This window comes from Ctenopharyngodon idella, chromosome 2 (genome assembly GCF_019924925.1).
Source record: "Ctenopharyngodon idella isolate HZGC_01 chromosome 2, HZGC01, whole genome shotgun sequence".
NCBI lineage: Eukaryota > Metazoa > Chordata > Actinopteri > Cypriniformes > Xenocyprididae > Ctenopharyngodon > Ctenopharyngodon idella.
This window is the reverse complement of record NC_067221.1, coordinates 12,471,305-12,494,581: the sequence shown is the minus strand read 5'-3', so window position 1 is coordinate 12,494,581 and position 23,277 is coordinate 12,471,305. Positions and strand designations below refer to the sequence as shown.

The 23,277-nt window shown below is 37.5% G+C and overlaps 1 protein-coding gene across 1 annotated transcript; it reads right to left on the bottom strand.

Annotated features, from left to right (window-relative positions):
* Positions 1–58: 58 nt before the first annotated feature.
* Positions 59–20,645, bottom strand: gad3 (glutamate decarboxylase 3). The gene is made up of 15 exons (XM_051874770.1): positions 20,566–20,645; positions 19,907–20,058; positions 19,115–19,357; positions 18,952–19,042; positions 17,360–17,472; positions 17,127–17,242; positions 16,776–16,855; positions 16,631–16,685; positions 14,826–14,942; positions 14,661–14,725; positions 12,167–12,245; positions 7,624–7,773; positions 4,051–4,158; positions 3,789–3,878; positions 59–3,652 (listed from the first exon to the last, which is right to left on the bottom strand). The coding sequence occupies exons 1-15, from the start codon at positions 20,571–20,573 to the stop codon at positions 3,479–3,481; spliced, it is 1,641 nt and encodes a 546-aa protein (XP_051730730.1). The 5' UTR covers positions 20,574–20,645; the 3' UTR covers positions 59–3,478.
* Between the last annotated feature and the right edge of the window lie 2,632 nt (positions 20,646–23,277).

Below are 23,277 nucleotides of genomic sequence, written 5' to 3'. Positions count from 1 at the left end.
ACATGCTGCTTAAAATGCTGCACAAATACATAAGGCTTTAAAAATAGATTAATCGCATCTAACATAAGTTTTTGTTTACATAATATTATGTGTGTGTTATATATCTATATACTGTATATCATATATATGTCTGTGCGTGTCTGTGTACATACACACGTATATGTATATGTGTGTATATACAGTACACACACAAACAGACATTATATTTATATATATTAAATATATATATGCACACACATATATTATGTAAACAAAAACTTATGTTAGATGCGATTAATCGCGATTAATCAATTTTACAGCCCTACAGATCCAATAATGTTCAAGTTTGGGGTCAGTATTTTGTTGTTTTTAATCGTTTAAAATTGATAGTAAAGACTTTTACATTGTTACAAAAAACTTTTTTGATTCAAACAAATGCTGTTCTTTTGAGCTTTCTATTTATCAAAAACGCTGAAAAATTTCTAAAGGATCATGTGACACTGAAGACTGGAGTAATGGTTGCTGAAAATTCAGCTTTGCCATCACATGAATAAAATACAGAATAAAATAGAAGAAAATATTATAAATTGTAATAATATTTCACAATATAGATGTTTTTACTGTATTTTTGATCAAATAAATGCAGCCTTGGTGAGCATGAGAGACTTCTTTCAAAAACATTAAGGGATTAGTTCACTTTCAAATGAAAATTACCCAAAGCCCTCTAACCATCCTAGGTGTATATGACTTTCTTTTTTCTGATGAACACAATCGAAGAAATATTAATAAATATCCTGAGGCATCCAAGCTTTATAATGGCAGTATGCGTTACCAAACGAGTATGAGCTGAAGAAAGTGTCTCCATCCACATCCATCCATCATAAACATATTCCACACGACTCCGGAGGGTTAATAAAAGCCTTCTTAATATTTCTACGATTGTGTTCGTCAGAAAGAAGAAAGTCATATACACCTAGGATGGCTTGAGGGTGAGTAAAGCTTGGGGTAATTTTCATTTGAAAGTGAACTAATCCTTTAAAAAAAAATCCCAAACTTTTGAACGGTAGTGTTTGTCAAAAAGGCTTTAAGCGTGAAGACAAGGGATAATTCAGCCAAAAATGAAAATTCTGTCATCACTCTTATGTAGTCCCAAACCTGTATGATTTTCTTCTGAAAATGTAAAAGAAGATATTTTGAGAAATGTCTTATAATGTACATACAATAGAAGTCAATGGTTTAGTTACCAATATTCTTCAAAATATCTTTTGTGTTCTGCAGAAGGTGGTCATACAGGTTTGGAACAACATGGGAGTGAGTAAATGATGACAAAATTTTCATTTTTGCCTGAACTATTCCTTTAATGAAACATTATCATGCCCCTGTTCCCCAGACATTATTAATGATGTTATCAGCAACTTGTTGGATGTTAGATCAAAATTTCTCTCATTAGCTTATGTTACTGCTGTAGACCTACTCCTGTGATTTTAGTGATTTAAGTTGTACTTTAGGCACTAAAATGCAAATTTAAAACATTGTTTTGATTGGATATGTATAATGTATGTACATCTAAATCATTTTCTTACACAATTTTTGAATACAACATGTAACATTGATATCCAAATATGTGATGAGCTCTGGCCCAGCGCGGCTCACCCATCTGCATCAGAAGCTGTCAACACTACCCATCACACTTGATTGATGACAGCGTCTTTACCGTTTTGGGGGAAATATCGCCTATCGTTCTTGGAAACACTATTAAAGAAATAGCATACATTTCCGTTGCATGCATTTCAACATTCCACATTGTGATGTGTTGCTTAATGCTTAATGTGATTAATGCTTTTGCAGTTTGACAAATCACTCCTATACAAACTAAATGATTATAATACAAGACAAATTATTATGAGTGATCAGGTGTTCAGCATAGTATACATTTTGCATTCCTCTTTAGACCATCACTCGAATGTTTTTAAATTGTAATTTTATAGGCTAAGTGTGATTATAAATAGACATGGTATATGAAAAATGTATGTATTAAAGACATTAGCACATTTGAGTGATCCTAAAAATCATGTTAAGAATGACAAACATACCAAACTTTACCAAAGACTTTGCCTGTACACCCAGTGAAAAGGCTTTGTTTTGGATGTATCTGCTCAATGAATAAATGTGTAAATGTAGAAGAGTGGGAGCTGTCATAGCAGTAAAAGCAGAAACAACTCCTTATTAATCCCCATTGCTTTGAACATAAAAGTGTTCAACAAGAAAATATGGGTGTGGTGTTCCAACAGCCTCCACATACTTTTGGTGTAGATTTAGCAATCATGCATATTTAGAGCTCTGTCTCACAATGCCAAAGGAGCACACCTCATTTACCTCGGCCTGCTGTCAACATGCTACAGAACTGCACGCATTTGCTGAAATCATGCAAGAGTACTAGGCTGCACTGTACATGATTGATGGTGTTGTCCACATGTCGGTTTCTCCTCTAACTTTAGTAAATCACCTATCCAAAGGGGCCTTTAACAGGCCATTAACACACAACACTGACACAATCTATCTTCGCAGTCACACGCACTCAAAAATCCTCTTATGCTTTGCGCAAGCATGTTGTCATATGCTTTTGAAATTTACATTTGGAAAATACAAGGATATAAATATTGTCAGAACAAAGAGCTTGGGATAAAATGGTAAAAAAAAAAAAAAAAAAAAAAAATCAGCAGTTCTGTCCAATTTTCAGTCTTAACTGTCATTTGTGGTCTAGAAGACTAATCTAATCTAAGACTAATCCCAGCTAACAGGTTGTGCTGCAGTAAAAAAAAAACTAGTTTGAAGGAACCCGTATGTTACATAAATTTATTACTTATGGAGCTAAAGCAGCAGGTGGTAGACAAATAAATAATGTGTAAAATAACTTTCAGATAAAATCCCTTTCATGTAGGACAGAGCAAAGCATAAAAACCAACAAGCTGCAAATAAATTCTGATGTACAGAGACCAAAAATGTGCTTATTTGAGCATCCCTATAGAAAAAATATATATAATACACAGTTTATATGTTCTCTTAGTCTTGTATTAGAAGATCCCACCAGCAGGAGGCACTAGTAGACTGCAAAACAATTGAGCTATCTGACAGCAGCAAGACTGGAGTTATTCCAATATCCCTTCAAAATTCACTCAAAATACACTCTATTCACTCTAACTTGATTAAGAGCAGGTGCCATTTAGTCATGGTATACTGTATAAGGGATGCCTCTTAAAGAAGCATGTTGATTTAATGAAAATCAGTGAGTTTTCATCTATTTCCTTTGGAATGTGACAAAGGATAAATTATTAATAATAGCTAATAATGTTCAAAGATAGACGTAAAAAGAAAGCTGTAATGCTACTTGCAGGACTGTATGTAATGACAACTGGCATCAGTGGTATGAGGAAAGAAATAAATAAATATGTATCTCGACACAAAGGAGTGATTTTTCAAAAAAGATGTCTTTCGCACTCTAGAGTTCACAGCCCAGACGAGCAATTTCATCTAATAGGAAGTCCACATCCTCCCTCTGGGTGGCTGGATTGGAGAAAACACAACGGAAGAAATTCACTTTGTCTTCCAGAGGTTGATAGCCAATCATTGTGAATCCTTCCTCCATCATCTTTGTCTTGATTTTTGGAGCCACCTGTGGGAATTCATAATGTCAAAAGCTTCAAGCAGATAATGGGAACAGGTCTGTAAATCACTAAAAGGAGACTATGTGTCTTCCTTAATTTACTGGTTTATTAAAAAAATGAAAAAGGCTTAATTTCTTGAATTACCATGTGAAGTTCTCTGTCTCGCTCTGGGCCTGGAGGAATGTTTTGCACTCGTTTTGGGAGATACCAAAAGCAGACATTACTGTGTTCAGGCTGAAATAATAATACAGGAAATATGAAATCATAAAGTAATGACAGCAATGTGTATGTCATGGCTAGGCAGACAGGCTGCCGAAATTCAACATGACTTCCGACAATTGTTGAAATCACCCAGCAATTTCCATCTTTAAAATATGCTGAAAGTTTACAGAAACATGGCACTTACTTTTCCTTTGAAGACAAGCTGAAAATCTGTTCTTCTCTTCAGCTTGTAGTAAAGATACTCTGCATTTTCTAGGCAGTGGTTGACCTGTGCTTCAAAACCCTCGGAGCCCTACAAACAATATATTCAACTTTTTTTTTTTTTCTGTATAAGAAAAGAAAAAAATGTGTTTGGATTGTTGTTCTTCAGTGTTTAGCATTTAAATCAGGAAAAAAAAAAGAAAGAATATAATTATATAAAATACTAAATAACATAAATATGTTTTGAATATTTTTGGTTGTAACTGGGGTACAATTTCTACTTTTCAGTTCTGGATATTGAACTACATTGAACTATTTTGATTGTGCAGGTTTTGTAATCCTGCTGTTTTACACGTAATAACCTAGAATACTGTCTAACACTTGATGGCTGCTCTGTTAAATCTTCGTCATCAGTTAGGAACCTGGGCGCGCTCTTTGATACCAATCTTTCATTCGAAAGCCACATTTCTAACATCTGTAAAACCGTATTCTTCCATCTTAAAAATACATCTAAACTACGACATATGCTCTCAATGACAAATGCGAAACAGTTAGTTCATGTGTTCATGAACTCAAGGTTAGATTAATGTAATGCTCTACTGGGTGGTTGCCCTGCTCGCTTAATAAACAAATTCCAGCTGGTCCAAAACGCAGCAGCTAGAGTTCTTACTAGAACCAGGAAGTATGACCATAGTTCTGTCAACACTGCATTGGCTCCCTAAACATCGTATAGATTTTAAAATCTTGCTAATTACTTACAAAGCACTAAATGGTTTAGCTCCCCAGTACCTGAGCGAGCTCTTAACGCATTATAGTCCTTCACGTCTATTACGATCTCAAAATTCAGGCCAGTTGATAACACCTAGAATATCAAAATCAACCACAGGCTGTAGATACTTTTCCTATTTAGCACCTAAACTTTGGTCTTCCTAGCATTGTTCAGGAAGCAGACACACCCTGTCAGTTTAAATCTAGACTAAAAACACATCTCTTTAAGCTAGCATACACATAACACATTATCAATTTATATTTTCAAATCAGTTAAATGATTGTTAGGCTGCGTAAATTAGGTCAGCTGGAACCGGGAACACTTCCTATAACACTCAATATACTCATTACATCATAAGAAGAATGGCATCTATGCTAAAACTGTTTATCCTGAGGTTTACCGTAGTCAGCCGGATCCGGGCCATATCCAGATCAGATGGAGGATCTGTGCCTAAACATGACCACAACACATCCCTGAAGTGTCAGCATGCAGAGATTGTGTCAACTAGACACAAGGCCTCATCCACACAACAGCCAGTGGCACAGATCCTCAACAAACCCATCTCCATACCGGCGTGATGAATCCAATCTTCAACCAGATGAAACTGGAATAAATATTTGGACTGTTCCGATCCCAGTCTGACTTATGACCTGCAATGCTAATCATAATCATGCACTGTTTGTTTGTTGGCCAAAGCAGAGCCTGGTTTCTCCCAAGGTTTTTTTTTCTCCATTCTGTCACCTGTTGGAGTTTGGGTTCCTTGCCATTGTCGCCTCTGGCTTGCTTAGTTGGGGACACTTGATATTCAGCAATGTTTTTGATCTGCCTGCATTGACACCATTGTATGTGAACTGAACATAGCTGTTTTCTCCAGAGCTGCTGTATAGATAAATTAACTAAATTAATAACTAATGATTTTTACAACAGAATGAATCAATACTGAACTTACTTAAGCTGGGCAATGATGCAGCTGGAAAACTGGACTTACTGATTTAAACCGAAACATGGCACAAACAAAACAATGGACTTTTTAACAAGATTACTCCAGAGGGCTATGGGCTGTTTGATCTCCCGTGACTCACTGGTAGAGGTGGGGGGATCATTATCAGCAATTTAACATCAGCACTGTGTGTGTACCACAGTTTACATCATTTGAATGCCTTGTATTGAGTCTTTCTGCCCTAAAGCAAGTATCATCACTAAAGTCTAAAGACCAAAGGCAAATTAAGCTTTTATGCCTGAGTTTGCTGACCTGCTGTCAATGTTGTGTCATAAATTCAAGAGAATCCTTATTTTGGGGGATTTTAACATATTGACCAAAAATGACTGTGTGAAGACTAAGGACTTTTGTTTTTACTGGATTGTTTTATTAGTGGCCCAACTCACAACAAAGCTCTTACTTTAGAACTTGTGATCGCAAATATGATTCATTTGTGTCTCAGCTGTCCTCTGTTGATATCTGGCGATATTTTTAAATCCGGAATTGCTTAGTACATCATCTCACGCATTGTTAATTTTCGTAAATGTTTCCTCTCTCTATATGGTCTTTCATCAGCTCCTCTCGAAGACAAGATTTTACAGTTGAATAATGTTCTTGCCTCTAATTTGGATTCCTTTGTTCACTTGAAGTCATTCAATGTTTATTTTGCCTGTTCTGCTCCTTGGTATAATGAAAACCTATACGCTCCAAAAGGTAGCTTGTCATAAAATGGAATGCAAGTGGCGTGACTCTGGCTTGAATATATTTTTTCAAGCTGGGAAACGCCATTTGGGTGAATATAGAACTGAAATTGAGTCTCCTTATTTTTATCAGATTATTGATAATATTCAAAACAATCCCAGATATCTCTTTTATACTATAAACAGACTGCTCAAAGTTAATATTGACACCACCCTGCCTGTTTCAAATCAGTTGTGTAATAATTTCCTTCATTTCTTCAGTTCTAAAATGACACTGTCCATGAACTTATTCATGCTACACCTGTCTCCTCTTCACCACTCTGCTTGACTAGTTACTCTGGCAAATAATTCTCTAATTTTTCTCAAATTGACTCTGAGTTGCTGAGTAGGGAGTCATTTATAATGTTTTCAGCATTTATAAAAGACTCTTTGCGCACTGGTGTTGTTCCAGCAGCACTGAAACCTGCTGCTGTAACCCCAGTTCCAAAAAAGCATAATGTTGATTTGGACAATTTAAACAATTATCATCCTATATCAAATCTTCCTTTTCTGGCAAAAAATTTAGAAAGTGTTGTGGCTTTGCAGCTGCACAATCATCTCATTGTTAATAATCTCTCTGAGCCCCTTGGTTTTCAAAAACTCCATAATCACAACCTTTTATTCAACTGTCTTGAAACTGTCTTTGGTGTTTCTGAGACTGTTTTAATCTGGTTAAGTCTTATTTCTCTGATTGCTGCCACTTTGTTTATATGAATGGTTTCAGGTCTGACATTGGCTCTGTCCCTACTGGTGTCCCCCAGGGTTCAATTTTAGGCCCTTACTTTTTAGCATTAAAAACATTTTTTTAAGGTTAGCTTCTACTTGATTGTTTTAACTCTGTATTTTATTTGTCTGTTTCATTGTGTAAAGTGCCTTCAGAAGCTGCTTTAAAGGTGCTATATAAGATAAAGTTTATTATTATTATTTCAAACAATCTTTCTTCTCCATTCAACAAAAGAATTTGTATTTTTTTGTATGGAACTGTCATTTTCCTATCACATTTCTGAATACACATTTTGTTTGAATAAGGAGAGTGTGTTATTTATTTTAAAGCTGTCATAACGTTACCTTCGCCTTCCACATGAGCCACAGTTTAAAGATGTCCACATGCCGTCCGCACTGAATGCTTTTGTCCCCGGTGTCATAGGTCACGTCATAGTGCTTGTCAGGTTGGAAGAGATACTCAGCACAGAGTTGATTACATTCCTGCAGGAGGCCCTGAGAACAACACATGACCTTTACATACCCTTGGTTTTCAATCCCTCCTCAAGCACCAAAGACTGTTTTTGCTGCCTTTGGTGGTAGTGGATGACCTGGTTTGGATGAACTGCCCACTGTTCTTGACAAAGACTCAGAGAAAGAAGTTCAGAAAATTCTTAAGATAAATTCTAAGTTCGTAAGAATGTTCCTAAGTGCAATTCTTAAAATTCTTAAGAAGTTCTCATATATTTTCTTACAAACATCTTTTTTTTCTTAAGAAGAAAATGACAGGCTTTGGCGTTCTTTAATTGAAAGGCGGGTAATGCTGAAGACTCGCTGAATAAAAAACACCTCAAAGCCTGTCTTTTTGCACTGCCTGTAGATTACCAAAGATTTCGTCGCGACTGGCTTGATGAATTATAATGGTTGTGAAACCCACATTTTGAAGACAAAAAAATGCATCATGTCATATGGATTCATTTTTTTATGGATGGATGCATTTTTTTGTCTTCAAAATTTGGGCAGCCATTCACAACCATTATAAACCTTGGAGGACTAAGGATATTTTTAAATATATCTCAGATTGTGTTCATCTGAAAGAAGATAGTCATATAGACCTAGGATGACTTGAAGGTGAGTAAATCATGGAATAATTTTCATTTTTGGGTGAACTATCCCTTTAAATTAGAAAATAAGAAGAAAATAGCAGTTAAGAAGACTTTTCTTCTTAAGAATATTTTGAGATTCTGTCCTCTGGGATAGAAGTTCTGATTGTCTTGCATGCTCTGTGGTCTGTATGTTTGTTTTCTGATATTGATAATGAGATCCAACTGTAACAATTGAAAATATAACCATCACAAAAGGCTGAACGAGGAAAGATACTATATTAACAAGGATATGTCCTTTTGGACATGATCATTTGTTTAAATGTTTAACTAAAACAAACTAAACCATAACAAACATTTTCATCACTTGAAATTAAATTGTCATGATTCCTGCCTGTGTTCCCCGTGTCTGTCTTGGACTTATTTTATTGGACTGTTATTTTATGACAATTAACCACACCCTCTTGTTACCTTGTTAAGTCTTGTCCTGTGTATAATTAGCCCTGGTGTTTCACTTGTTCTCTGTCAGTTGTTGAATGCAGATTCTCTGGTTTATCATGTTTCCTCCTGTTCTGTTTATTTGTTGTTTATGCCAGTTCCTTTGTGTTTTTGACTTTGTGGATTATTTTAATAAATATCTAACTGCATGTGTATCCGCTTTTCAGCCTGCTCCTTTGCCTGCCGGAATGCCCATTTATTACAGAACGACTGACCAAACATGGATCCAGTTCCTTCATCAAGGTATTTGTACCATTGAGGAATACGCTGCTCAATTCTGTGCTTTAGCCAAGTCTATAAACTGGAAGGATGCTGTCCTTAAAGACTTCTATTGTCATGGACTAAATTAACCTGTAAAGTCACTTTTGCCAAGAGGGGAAAATCACCTAACCTTAGAACAGTTTATAGACTATGCTCTTTTGTTAAGTGGGTCCTCCTTTACTGTTGGGGAAGTAGAGGAGGATGTTCCCCCTAAACATTTTTTGAGGGGGGACAGGACACACCAAGCTCCAGTGGCCATGGAGCTTGGCCCATCACAGTCACCAGCATGCCCAGTTCTGATGATCGCTAGTCCTGTATTGTCTGTACCTTCCTGTTCTATGGTTTCCACACCAGAGCCTGTTCACAACATAGCTACCATAAAAGAGTCTTCAATCAACATGGCTATCACACCAGAGCCTCCAGCCGCCATGCCAAAGCCTTCAACCATCATGGCCACCATGTTAGAGCCTCTTCACGTCATGGCCACCATACCAGAGCCTCCAGCTATCATGGATGTTATGCCAGTGTCTCCAGCCATCATGGGTGTTACGCCAGAGCCTTCAGCCGTTATGGGCACCACGTCAGTGTTTCTGGTCATCATTAACGTTGCACATGAAGACTTTAAGGCGTCCCCAAGGCATTTGAGTCTGGCTTCAAGTCTTGAAGACACACCGTTGTTGTTGGTGCGAGCAGCTGGGATCTCTACTGTGGCATCAAGTCTGGGGGGTATCAGAAGTGGTTCCAGTGAGAATTGCACTCCCCGTTACGGTGATGGCCATCTGGTGTGTTTGGGCCGTGCACTGCACTTCAGTTCAAAAGTCCACTCCAGAGCCTGATCCTGCCCATGAATTCACTACAGAGCCTGCTTCAACCCTTGAGTTTCCTCCAGAGCCTGCTCCAGCCCATGAGTCAACTCCAGAGTCTGCTTCAACCCATGAGTCAACTCCAGAGTCAACCTTAGTCCATGAGTCCACTCCTGAGTTCACTGTCTGTCCTGATGCGACCACGGAGGTCGTCCCCGAGTTTCCTGTCTACCTCGAAACAACAACAGAGGTCATCTCTAAACTCCCTGTTTGCCTCAACATGACCCGAGAGGTCGTTCCCGAACTGTCTGCCTGCCTTAATACGACCAGAGAGGTTGTTCACGAACTTCCAGTAACGATCACAGAGGCCAACCCAGGAAGCCCTGTCATTCCGGTTAAGGCCTTGGAGGGTGCCCATGTGCTCCCTGCCTGTCCTGTCATGGCCTCTGTGGCCTACATTAATCTCTCTGTTTTGTGTTTCAGTCTTGACTGATTTTACCCTGCCAGGTTTGCCAGATTTACCCTGGGGGTCCTCTGCTCCACTGTGGGGATCTTCGGCCCCCTCTGATCTACAGTGGTGGTCTTCTGTGCTGCCGTCGGGGTCTTCAAGCCCGTCTACTCAGCTGTGGTGGTCGTCTGCTCCACCGTAGAGACCTTCAGCCCTGACTACACTGCTGTGGTGGTCGTCTGCTCCGCCATGGGGGTCTTCAAGCCCATCTGCACTGCTGTGGTGGTCGTCTGCTCTGCCATGGGGGTCTTCAAGGCTGTCTACGCTACTGTGGTTGTCGTCTGCTCCGCCATGGGGGTCTTCAAGCCTGTCTGCGCTGCTGTGGTGGTTGTCTGCTCTGCTGTGGGGGTCTTCAAGACAGTCTGCACTGCTGTGGTGGTCGTCTGCTCCGCCATGGGTCTCTTCAAGCCCGTTTGCAAGGCCACTTACACAGTCTGCAACATCCTGGCCACCTGTCCAGTCTGCTCCGCCCTGGCTGCCTATCCAGGCTGCTCCACCCTGGCCGCCTGTCCAGCCTGCTCCGCCCTGGCCACCTACAATGCCTGCTTCGCTATGGCCAACTGCACAGCCTGCTCTGCCCTGGCCATCTACAATGCCTGCTTCGCTATGGCCAACTGCACAGCCTGCTCTGCCCTGGCCATCTGCTCTGTCTCTGTCTGCATACCCTCTTCTACTCCATTGACTTGGCCCTCCATCCTGTCTCCGGGTCTGCCACTGCTCCACCGCCCTCCTGAACCTATTGTTTATAAGAGCATCTGGAAGCTGCTCCTTTGAGGGGAGGCTATGTCACGATTCCTGCCTGTGTTCCCCATGTCTGTCTTGGACTCTTATTTTGAAGTTCTGTGTGTCTTCTTTTGCTCTGTTCACTCCGTGTTTCCCTGCTGCTTTTCCTTTGTTAGCTACCATAGCTACACTTGTGTGTTCCTATGACAATTAACCACACCCTCTTGTTACCTTGTTAAGTCTTGTCCTGTGTATAATTAGCCCTGGTGTTTCACTTGTTCTCTGTCAGTTGTTGAATGCAGATTCTCTGGTTTATCATGTTTCCTCCTGTTCCGTGTATTTGTTGTTTATGCCAGTTCTTTTGTGTTTTTGACTTTGTGGATTATTTTAATATCTAACTGCATGTGGATCCGCTTCTCAGCCTGCTCCTTTGCCTGCCTGAATGCCCATTCATTACATAAATAAACTTTACCTGAAATAAAATCTATCTTATTTTATTTCAGTTAGTTACCATATTTCTAATTTTTATTTAGGTATAAATAAAATAAAACTAAAATAACTAAAGTTATTTTAAAAAATAACTAGTTATTTTAGTTTTATTTTATTTATACCTAAATAAAATAAAACTAAAATAACTAAAATTGAATTAAAGAATTAATAAAAACTATAAAGACATATTTAAAAAAAAAAAGAAAAAAAAAAAAAAAGACAAAACACAACCAAATTACCAAATTACACAAACTTTTACTAAAATGAAAACAGAAAAATAAATAAATAAATAAACTCACTGATTGAAAATATAAATAAAAACTATAATAGTATCTCAATAATATGAAAACAACACTGGTGAAAATGACCTTACATGCTGTTTTATACATTTATGTTTTGCAGCTTCTTCAGAGCAGTAATAAATTTAAAAATATATGGATTTCATATCTCTTTATTTATCTTACAGACCTTTATTTATTTATTTAAGATTAACATCATAGATTAAAATATCCATCTCAGCTCACCTTTTTCTTCACTAGAATGGCTGAGCATTGCAGTGGGACGCCCATCATCTTGTGCGGGTTCCAGGTCACAGAATGGGCTCTGGTTAAAAGCATATGAATAGCATGATAATGTTAGATGTAAAAAAAAATCTACCAATTTAAAGTACACATTTAAAATATAAAATGATTTTTGAAACAGGTGAAAGTAGAGGTGGAATCCATTAGACTGAAACTTTTATCAATTTGATGTACTCTAGAAGCAATGCTGTAATTGCGGGTTCTGACCAACCATCAGTACAAAAGAAATGAAAGAACGTTTTTAGGCACACAGGGGTTATATGTTTTAATACTGTCTCTGAGTAAATGTCAGTGTGCTTTCACCACATTCCTTTTGCAGCTAAAATTATAGAGAAATTACTTGAATTACCCTGCAGAACACCAAACGTAGCTGCAATGAAGGCGGCACTTTGTGTTGATTAAAAGAAAATGAAACAGAGGGATGTTGAAGAAGCACCCAGAGAATCAACTGCTGACATTTAAGGCAGGAGGAACAGCCCATGCTCACATTAGCCAATAAGATTTAAAAGCAACTAGAGATTTCAACCACAACCCGAATTCCGGAAAAGTTGGGACGTTTTTTAAATTTGAATAAAATGAAAACTAAAAGATTTTCAAATCACATGAGCCAATATTTTATTCATAACAGAACATAGATAACATAACAAATGTTTAAATAGAGAAATTTTACACTTTTATCCACTAAATGAGCTCATTTCAAATTTGATGCCTGCTACAGGTCTCAAAAAAGTTGGCACGGGGGCAACAAATGGCTGAAAAAGCAAGAAATTTTGAAAAGATTCAGCTGGGAAAACATCTAGCAACTAATTAAGTTTACTGATATCAGGTCTGTAACATGATTAGCTATAAAAGGGATGTCTTAGAGAGGCAGAGTCTCTCAGAAGTAAAGATGGGCAGAGGCTCTCCAATCTGTGAAAGAGTGCGTAAAAAGATTGTAGAAAACAATGTTCCTCAACGTCAAATTGCAAAGGCTTTGCAGATCTCATCATCTACACTGCATAACATAATCAAAAGATTCAGAGAAACTGGAGAAATCTCTGTGTGTAAGGGACAAGGCCGAAGACCTTTATTGGATGCCCGTGGTCTTCAGGCTATCAGACAACACTGCTTCACTCATCGGCTCGATTGTGTCAATGACATTACTAAATGGGCCCAGGAAAACTTCCAGAAACCACTGTCGGTAAACACAATCCACTGTGGCATCTGCAGATGCCAACTAAACCTCTATCATGCAAAAAGGAAGCCATATGTGAACATGGTCCAGAAGCGCCATTGTGTCCTGTGGGCCAAGACTTATTTAAAATGGACTGTTTCAAAGTAGAAAAGTGTTCTATGGTCAGACGAGTCCAAATTTGACATTCTTGTTGGAAATCACAGACGCCGTGTCCTCCGGGCTGAAAAGAGGAGGGAGACCTTTCAGTGTGTTATCAGCATTCAAAGCTAGCATCTCTGATGGTATGGGGGTGCATAAGTGCATACGGTATGGGCAGCTTGCATGTTTTGGAAGGCACTATGAATGCTGAAAGGTATATAAAGGTTTCCAGACGACGTCTATTTCAGGGAAGGCCTTGTGTATTTCAGCAGGACATTGCAAAACCACATACTGCAGCTATTACAACAGCATGGCTTCGTCGTAGAAGAGTCTGGGTGCTGAATTGGCCTGCCTGCAGTCCAGATCTTTCACCTATAGAGAACATTTGGTGCATCATTAAACGAAAAATACGTCAAAGACGACCACAAACTCTTAAGCAGCTGGAAACCTATATCAGGCAAGAATGGGACCAAATTCCAACACCAAAACTCCAGAAACTCATAACCTCGATGCCCAGATGTCTTCAAACTGTTTTGAAAAGAAGAGGAGATGCTACACCATGGTAAACATGCCCCCGTCCCAACTATTTTGAGACCTGTAGCAGGCATCAAATTTGAAAGGAGCTCATTCTGTGCATAAAATTGTAAAATTTCTCTGTTTAAACATTTGTTATATTATCTATGTTCTATTGTGAATAAAATATTGGCTCGTGTGATTTGAAAGTCTATTAGTTTTCATTTTATTCAAATTTAAAAAATGCCCCAACATTTCCGGAATTCGGGTTGTAGCTGATAAACATGTAGCATGTGTATACTGGAATTTGAACAGGTAAATACAAAAAATTATTTAATTCTGTGGCACACTCCTCTATTGGAGTTAGACATTGCTTACGCTAAATCATTTCATCACAAACAATGATATCTGCACTCCTAACATGTTGTACCATTGCCCAGTCAACATTTAGCACATTTAGCAGAGGCTTTTATCAAAAGCAATTTCTGCTGTACTCAAGGTATAAATTTTACCACCAATTTTCCTGGTGAATCAAACCCACGACATTGGTGTCTCTAGTGCCACTGAGCAGCAGGAACACATTACACAATCAAAATGACTGATTTAGGTTACCTTTCAATTCCTTGCATTTTCACACGATGTTTGTTTGACAGAAGCAAGCCTCCACCCCAAGCAGCCTAAATGAAGTTAGAGCGTTAAAGCACTGCATAATTTTTACTTTATTTAATAAAATGTACATAATAATAATAATAATAATAATAATAATAAACATTTTACATCCACGTGCATCCATATGCCATGCCGCTCACAAATGTCTGCTATTTCATTCAGAGGGTCAAAGGCTCCATAGACTGTGGTTCCTGCAGTTGCATTGACATAGAATGGGACCAGACCCTACAGACAGCAAACAGGGATTTTTAAATACACAATTATTCAATGAGCCAACAAATTTGTTGACTCAGTCAAAGTTTATGGTATGGCATAGTGCAGAAGCCAAATGTAGAATACACAAGATATCACATGAGCAAGAAGTGTTGTTGATCTGAATATCAGTCAGGTGCGCAACTAGGCCCTGGCTATTGGTGTATAGCTTTGAATATTTTTTAAATCTTAAAGGGGTGGTTGATTATGATTTCACTTTTTTTTAAACTTTAGTTAGTGTGTAAAGTTGCTGTTTGAGCATAAACAACATCTGCAAAGTGACAACGCTCAAAGCTCAATGCAAAGGGAGATATTTTCTTTTAAAAAATTCGCTGTTTAAGGACTACAACAAACGGCTTGTAGGAACTACAACGAGCTTCTTCCCATGTTGGTGACATCACTAACCCTAAAATTAAATAAACCCTGCTCCCGAGAACACACAACAAAGGGGTGAGGCCATGTTGGGCTGCTTTAGAGAAGAGGAAGAGTTATTGTAGTAGAGTGTTGTTGCCATGCCGTCATTTTACACCGGACTGCTTCACAAATGAGGGACAATTCAACGCTGGCTTTGCACAAAAGTTTAACATGACGGCACATGCTAGTCGATGAGCTGAATCAACTCCGCAGAAACTACTTATATTTATCCACTAACCGTTCAGAAACGTCCAGATGCATTCTATACATTGTAACTTTGTTGTTGTTGAGCAACCCAAGCGCAACCTGTTAAAGCTCCACCCTCTTCTGGAAAGGGGGACGGGAGCAACAGCTCATTTGCATTTAAAAGGACACACACACACAAAAAAAACGGCATGTTTTTGCTCACACCCAAATAGGGGCAAATTTGACAATCTATAATAAATGATCTGTGGGGTATTTTGAGCTGAAACTTTACAGACACATTCTGGGGACACCAGAGACTTATATTACATCTTGTAAAAGGGACATTATAGGTCCCCATTTAATTCATGACCATTTATTATATAGCAGTATGTATTCATAATATTCATAATGTGTGGCTACAGCAGTATAAATAAACCCTTGTTTTGCATGTAAAGCTTGCATTTTAAAGTGGTAGAACAGGTATTTATTTTTATATGAACCTATTGGTGATGCAACAATCTCACAGTAACCTAGTTCCCACATTTTGTGCATGTTGCTGTTGGCAATAATGACAACATGGAGAGAAACATCACAATTGTTTCCAAGTCCTCGCTGAAGGACTATTAAATATGATACATTACTACTCATTTGATAAGTTTAGCAGGGAATGTCTGAAATTAAGCTTAACTTTAGTGTTAATGTTCGATTTTAGATTCCAGCATATTCTGGGCATCTAAACATTCTAGAAATATATAATTTAACTGGGATAACTTTGTTTAGGATAACCACATCTCGCATTTCTAAAATGGACCATGTCACAAGCTGACAGTAGGCTATTTTTTTTTTTTTTTTTTTTTTTTAGGAAATTTTGCTATTATACAACAGTCCTATAAGTAAGACATTTTGAGTAATCTGCATGTTAGACACAATATGGCCAGTTTTACTCACTACAGAGTGATACAAAGTGCTATTATATGAAATGTTATCCATAAATGGCAGGGACCGGAAACAAACCTGTATAATATTAAATATTTAACTCAATATCAGCACATTTGACCTACCTTAGACTTTGCTGCATCAATGCTGGAGTTCAGTTCTGATGAGATCATCTTCCCCCTCACAGAGAGACATCAGCAAGTTTTATTAATCTTGCTAAACTGGACACACTGAAAATGATGAATTTATGATTCCATCCACCAGTCTTACCTTTCATCACATCTGACGACTATAACATTTTCAGAGCCGATGCCGAGAACTGCTGCAGACTTCTTGATTGAATAATGACTCTAATAAGGAAAGCGAATGTTAAACATGCACAGGCAAACAGCTAACATGATCTGACCTTTTGGTTTACCATAAGAACACATGAAATGTTTGAATTAACAGCAGTCTATCAGGACTTTTAAAAATGCTGCTGTGACACGTAACGTCTGACCTCCCAATCAGCGGGTCAGGAGGTAATAGCTGAAATGTGTTGTGCTATGTGTTTCATTGAGTAAGTGGAACTGTCACAGCACGCCTGCTGAGAGTGGAGGTAACAATAATGAGATCATGTACGTGCGCAGAGGTGAACAGCACCAGGCGAGGTATCGCAGACATCCCGTGGGTCTTCACTGCCGGAAAGAGATGAAACCTAGCCAACAACACACTGTACAGATTGGACATGGTGCCTCCTGCGGAGAAAGCCATTAGCTGTTTAATGAAATACTAATGATGGAAAAGTTCCAATTTTCATTTTTCATAACACAAATATTAATGCTTCATATATTTTTGTGCTTTCAGCTTGTTACCAGGACAAAAGATGCCATCTCCATCTTCCTCTTGCCATCCAATAATTGAATGCATTTTTCTCAGAACTACCTCCTCCATGAGTATAAAAACTGGGGATATTTCATAAGTGAACCTGTAAGTGGAGAAGAACTCAGGCTCATAAATGCCCTGATGAACTGCAGAAGAAATAGAGGCGAGTGGGAACTCTAACATTTTTGCTTTATAAAGTCCACATGAAAATGGATTTTTTTTTTTTTTTTTTTACAAACATCTTAATGATCCTATTATGAACATGTAGTTTTATATCAAAATGTATTTCTCCAATCATTGAAAACTCCGCCCTTTCTTACAATATACAGCAAGATCACATTCAACAACTGATGGATATAAAGTCCCCTAAATTTTTTTTTTGATAATCCATTTCACTCGAATGCTGTAACGAATACGTCACAATATGAAATAAATGATCTGTCACAACTTTGGTTAAATGACAACATGTATATTAATATATATATATATATATATATATATATATATAAAGTATATATTACCCATAATTATCTGCTAAAATATTTTATTTTAAATACATGTCTTACACTACCATTCAAACGTTTGGGTTTTGTAGGATTTTTTATTTCCTTTTTTTTTTTTTTTTTAGATAAGTTTCTTATCTAACCAAGTCTGCATTTATTTAAACAAAAATACAATAAAAAAGTGGTGAAATATTATTATAATTTTAAATAACTTTTTCTATTTTAAAATATTTTCTAATGCAATTTTTTTCCTGCATGACCGTTGAATTTTCAGCATCATTACTCCAGTCTTCAGTGTCACATGATCCTTCAGAAATCATTGTAATATGTTGGTTTGCTTCTAAAGAAACATTTCAATCAATGTCGAAAACAGCTGGGCTACTTAATATTTTTGTGGAAACTGTGATACATGTTTTCAGGATTATTTGACATGCATTTTACATACATTTATTTGATATAAAAATCTTTTGTATCATAATAAATATTTGGTAACACTTTACAATAAGGTTCATTAGTTAAACATTAGTTAATGTATTAACTAACATGAACTAACCATGAGCAATACATTTGTTACTGTATTTACTAATCTTCGTTAACGTTAGTTAATGAAAATACAGTTGTTCATTGTTTGTTCACGTTAATTCACAGTGCATTAACTGATGTTAACAAGATTTTAATAATGTATTAGTAAATGTTGAAATTAACATTAACAAAGATTAATAAATGCTGTATAAGTGCAGTTAATTATTAGTTCATGTTAACTAATGTAATTAACTAATGGTAACTAATGAACCTTATTGTAAAGTGTTACCAAATATTTTTACTGTCACTTTTGATCATTTGAATGTGTTCTTCCTGAATAAGTATTCATTTCTTTAAAAAACAAAAAAATCTGACCCCAAATTTTTGAACACTAGTATATCTCTAAACTGTGTAAAAGAATGTCAAATACAAACTTTTCATGCCTATACCTTATTTCTAAATTTCAGTGTTGCAACCTAGTCCCCCCTACATTTATTTCTGTTTTTATAATTAAAATATGAATGTTGAAGAAAGGAAACTTAATGAATGAGCCTCACATGTTTGTATTTGCTGTGGATGTCAACCATTCTCCTGCTAGACCAATGATGTCAAGTCCGGATGACAGCTGGTTGAAGAATCTTGGATTACCTAGTAACATTAAAGAACAATATCAACAAAAGCTTCCACTAAACACAACTGTGTCATTTTGCTTGTTCTTACCTGTTTTAACTCCATATTTCAGTGTGTCTCTGCAGTCCACCAGTAGCTGCTCCAGATTATCCGGCTGGTCAGGAAGCTCCAGGCTGAATCCCTCCAGACCTTCCTTAAGCTGGTGTGGATAGTGAAAATCTAGAACTTTTGAGGTGCGTTTCAAGGATTTACTGATGTAGGCCAGCAAGATGTTAACCAGCTCCTGCAGGAAGTGCTTGGTTGCTTCCTCTCCCTCTTCAGCAGGGAGCAGATCTGAACAAACACAAAATCCACATCATTCTCACAAATTACTTTTGCTTTAGGTACAATGTAGTTGCAAACATTTTCTTACTCAACAGGACATCAACAGGTTGAGCTGTCAATCAATGCATGAAGGGTATAATTTATGTTCCAGCAATTCTTTGTCACTCTTTTCTACAGCAGCTTGTATCCAGAGCAGTTGCAACACAGTTCTGTGGTTTAATTTGCATTCTACATTTGAAAATGTAAAAACTTTTAAAAGTGTTCTGAAATAATTTGAATTCACCCTTCTGGAGTGAAAGTTATACATTATATAATTTCGTTCCATTGGAACAATATTTGAATAGATAATTGAATGTCAAACCACGCAGAACGTACTGCTATTTGGTACTTGAAGTCTGAACATGTTTCAGTCAAAACATTCTTTACACTTAGTATCAAACTGAAAAAAGCACCCACAATGCCACAATGCTGGTTTGTATTGCTTTTCAAAAAATGTTGTCGTACTGCAAGGGGAAGCTCAGACATTTCGCCACCCTTTCATTAAAGTGTTTGCTGTACCTTTGCTGTGGATGCAGCTGAAGTCATGGGCTACGCGCCCACTATCATATTTCAGGGCGTCATCAGTGTTTCCTAAAGAGCCTGTGTCCTGTTTGCTCTTGTCTAAATGCTGCCTATCAGCTTGTGTGAACTCCATTATGTTTCCAATAGACCTGCACACATATCAACATACCATCTCAAACACCCACATCAACATACCAGCTCATACACCCACAGATACTTCATTATTATGTTTAATTCTTCTTCAGTTTTAGTCATTTTAGTTCATCAACTTCAACTTATTTTATTTCAGTTAACTGCCAAGGCAACATTTCTACATTACATTTAATTATTTTAAGTTTTGCACTTTTTAGTGTATTTTATTTCAGCTTTATTTCAATTAATGAAAATAATTTAATAGTTTTGGTTTTATTTAACAATAACAACACTGACACACACACACACACACACACACACACACAACTTTTACATGATACCAAAAATCAAAACCAAAATTGGTTTGAAATCAGCACAGTGAACAACCACTTTTTTGAATACCAATCACTGGTTATTAACACAAATTACAGCAGATTCAGATATTGTACAGTATGATTAAATTAAAAGCACGGAATGGTATTGTAACACGTTATAATAATAAACAATAAATCAATGTAGTTTACCTTCTCATTGAGGCATCCACTGTTGTAGACTGTTAATATCTAGAGTCTGTGCCAAATGGCTGAAAGTTATAAAAGGTCCAGCCTCCACCCCAGGGTAGAAAATCAAACAACCTTCAGTCTAACTAGGTGTGGTCATAGTGCACGGCTTTCCATCCCAATGAAAGCAATGCTATTACATAAGGATGAAAAAGCCCATGGTCTCATCACCTTTTCAGACTCTCTCTCTTCTTTTGTTAATTGATTTGAATGTGTTCATTCTCTCCACTGCCTTGACACAGACAGATGCCTAGGCATGAAAAAAGGGGGTTTATGTGAAGATGGCAAAATCTTGAAGCAGTCAAGTGACAGTAGCTCTGCTCTTCAAGGCCAAATGTCTCCCCTTTACGAATCCTGCAGGATTGTTTTCAACATGCTACATGTACATCAGGAAAAAAAATTAAAGTCTTCGACCAGTCAGATTTCCTTTTTATAAAAATTGTCAGAGAGGCTTCTATCTAAACCTCAATTCTCACTGACAAATAATCAACAAAGTACATCATACGGGCTTTTTTTGAGACTATGTATACTTTCAATTAAATTCAATTAAATTTATAAAGCACCATTTAAACAACAGAGCGTTGACCAATGTGCTGTACAATATCTATCTACAGTATCTATCTATCTCTCTCTCTCTCTCACTCTCTCTCTCTGGGACGGTTCAGATTTCTCACGGTTCGGTTTGTATCACGGTTTTAGTGTCACGGTTTCGGTACAGTTCGGTATGTGCTATGTTCAGTAAAAAATAAGACAATTGTCAAATAAAGATAAAGAAAATAAAAACAAATAATCTAACTACAAGAAACAGCACAAATAAATACATGAGAGCTAAGATACAAATAAAATAAACAATGCTTTACAGGTTTTTCAGGTATCTAACAGCTTTCAGGTACAGAAATTGAATAAAGTAATCAAATATAAAATAACACTACATGTAAACTTCTTTGAATAGTTAAATAAAGATGAAACATTATTGAAGTTACAAAAGCTATTCAGTCAAGAGTGATTTCTTCGTGCTTTGTCATTCGATTAACATTAAAACACATAGAGCAGGAATATTAGACTGCTGTCCCTTTAAGACAAAATTCAAAGATCCAGTACACTGATACTGATACACATGCGTTGTCTGTCTCGTTTTTCTCCTAAGACATAGGCTAACCTACTATGTTTGTTAGGATACTCGCTAAGATGGGCACGTTGACATAATTTTTGTGTGAATTTGTCCGTTTAGGTGCAAGACTTGAAAGAGAATTTGCGCGAGAGTACCTGCGCGCTGTGACGCGGCTCTCCATGTACGCGCTTCGGATGAGTACACACAAATCTCCTCACAGCGCGCGCGAGTTCTCTTTCGCGTCTTACGGATGAATGTTTAAATTGGCAAGGTTTAAATGAGTTTAGTTTAAACAGATAGCAACTTGAGATGTTTAGGTCTCACCTGCGCTCGCATCGCGCGGTATCAACACCCGGGTGATGACGGTGTAAATGACTGGTCATAGAGCTTTCGGCACGTCATTGGACATTTGTTTACAACGAATGACTGTTTTGTCCATGTTCTTTTGATCATCGCTGTTGTAACGTATTGGGAAACTAGAATGCCTATCCATCGACTGAAACATACATTAGCCGAATCCGTCTGTCTGTTTTGCATGTTGTTTTCAACAAACCATATTATAGATGTGTCGTCAGATTTGGGATGAACCGCGGTGCAAGCGCGTGCCGAACCGTGAGTGGAGAACCGAACGGTTAGATTTTTTACAGTGAACCGTCCCACCCCTAATATATATGTAGTTTTGGGTATTGATATTGATATTGCTATTTACCTGTTTCAATGTAGTTATTTGCTTGGTTTTAAGTTAAGGCCATGTATGCTTGAATGCATGAATGATTATGAAATTAAGTAACTGCAATACTTCCTTTGTTTGTTATAAGATAAGATGACTAAGCAACAGTTGTGAAAGTTAGGTTTTTGAGTTTGATGTTTGTAACCAGCCACAAAGGTTAACAATAAGGATGAAGAGAGCATGTTGCAACCTCAAGCGGCGGTGAGCCAGACGAAGACTTAAGGTTGTCGCCACACTGTGCGATTTTGGCCATGATTTGGTCGTCTGAGACAAATTTTGCAAATCCTAAAAGATTCCTATAATCCTAGCCTAAAATCTGTCATCTTTGATCGCTAGTTTGACATGTTCACAGACAGCCGGTTAATGACCGTTGCGATAAAATTTTACCTCCGACGAAATTCTGGCAGTGTCAGAAGATTTGGCGCACAATCCTCCAGTGTGACTTCTCCTACGACGAACGTCAAATTGTCTTCATTTTTCAAGACAAGCCGTGATCAAAATTAACGATAGAGATGTCTTTGTTCGCCACCATTTCAGTCCCGCGTGTAATGCAGCTCACTGTCACCGAACGTGTATGGGTTGATGATATAAAACTCCGGACAAGTTTTCATGCACACGTCCGTTTTTAACGTGTCTTGGCTGTCGTACAGTCTGACATAAATAAAGGACTATTATAAATCGCACAGTGTGCACCCGGCTTTAGGTGCACACTGTGCGATTTATATCAGGGGCGTTTCCTCCGAGGAGGCAAGGGAGGCAGTGCCTCCTCAAAAAAACTGGATGAGAAAATAATCGATATTACAAAAATAAAACAACACAAATGTTACTAAATTTG

Coding starts and splice junctions, on each gene's coding strand:
- gad3 (XM_051874770.1), bottom strand. Junction 14,943..16,630: donor TTGATGCAGCAAAGTCTAAG/GTAGGTCAAATG, acceptor TGCTGTCTGTAG/GGTCTGGTCCCATTCTATGT. Junction 12,246..14,660: donor AAAATGCAAGGAATTGAAAG/GTAACCTAAATC, acceptor GCTTTTAACCAG/AGCCCATTCTGTGACCTGGA.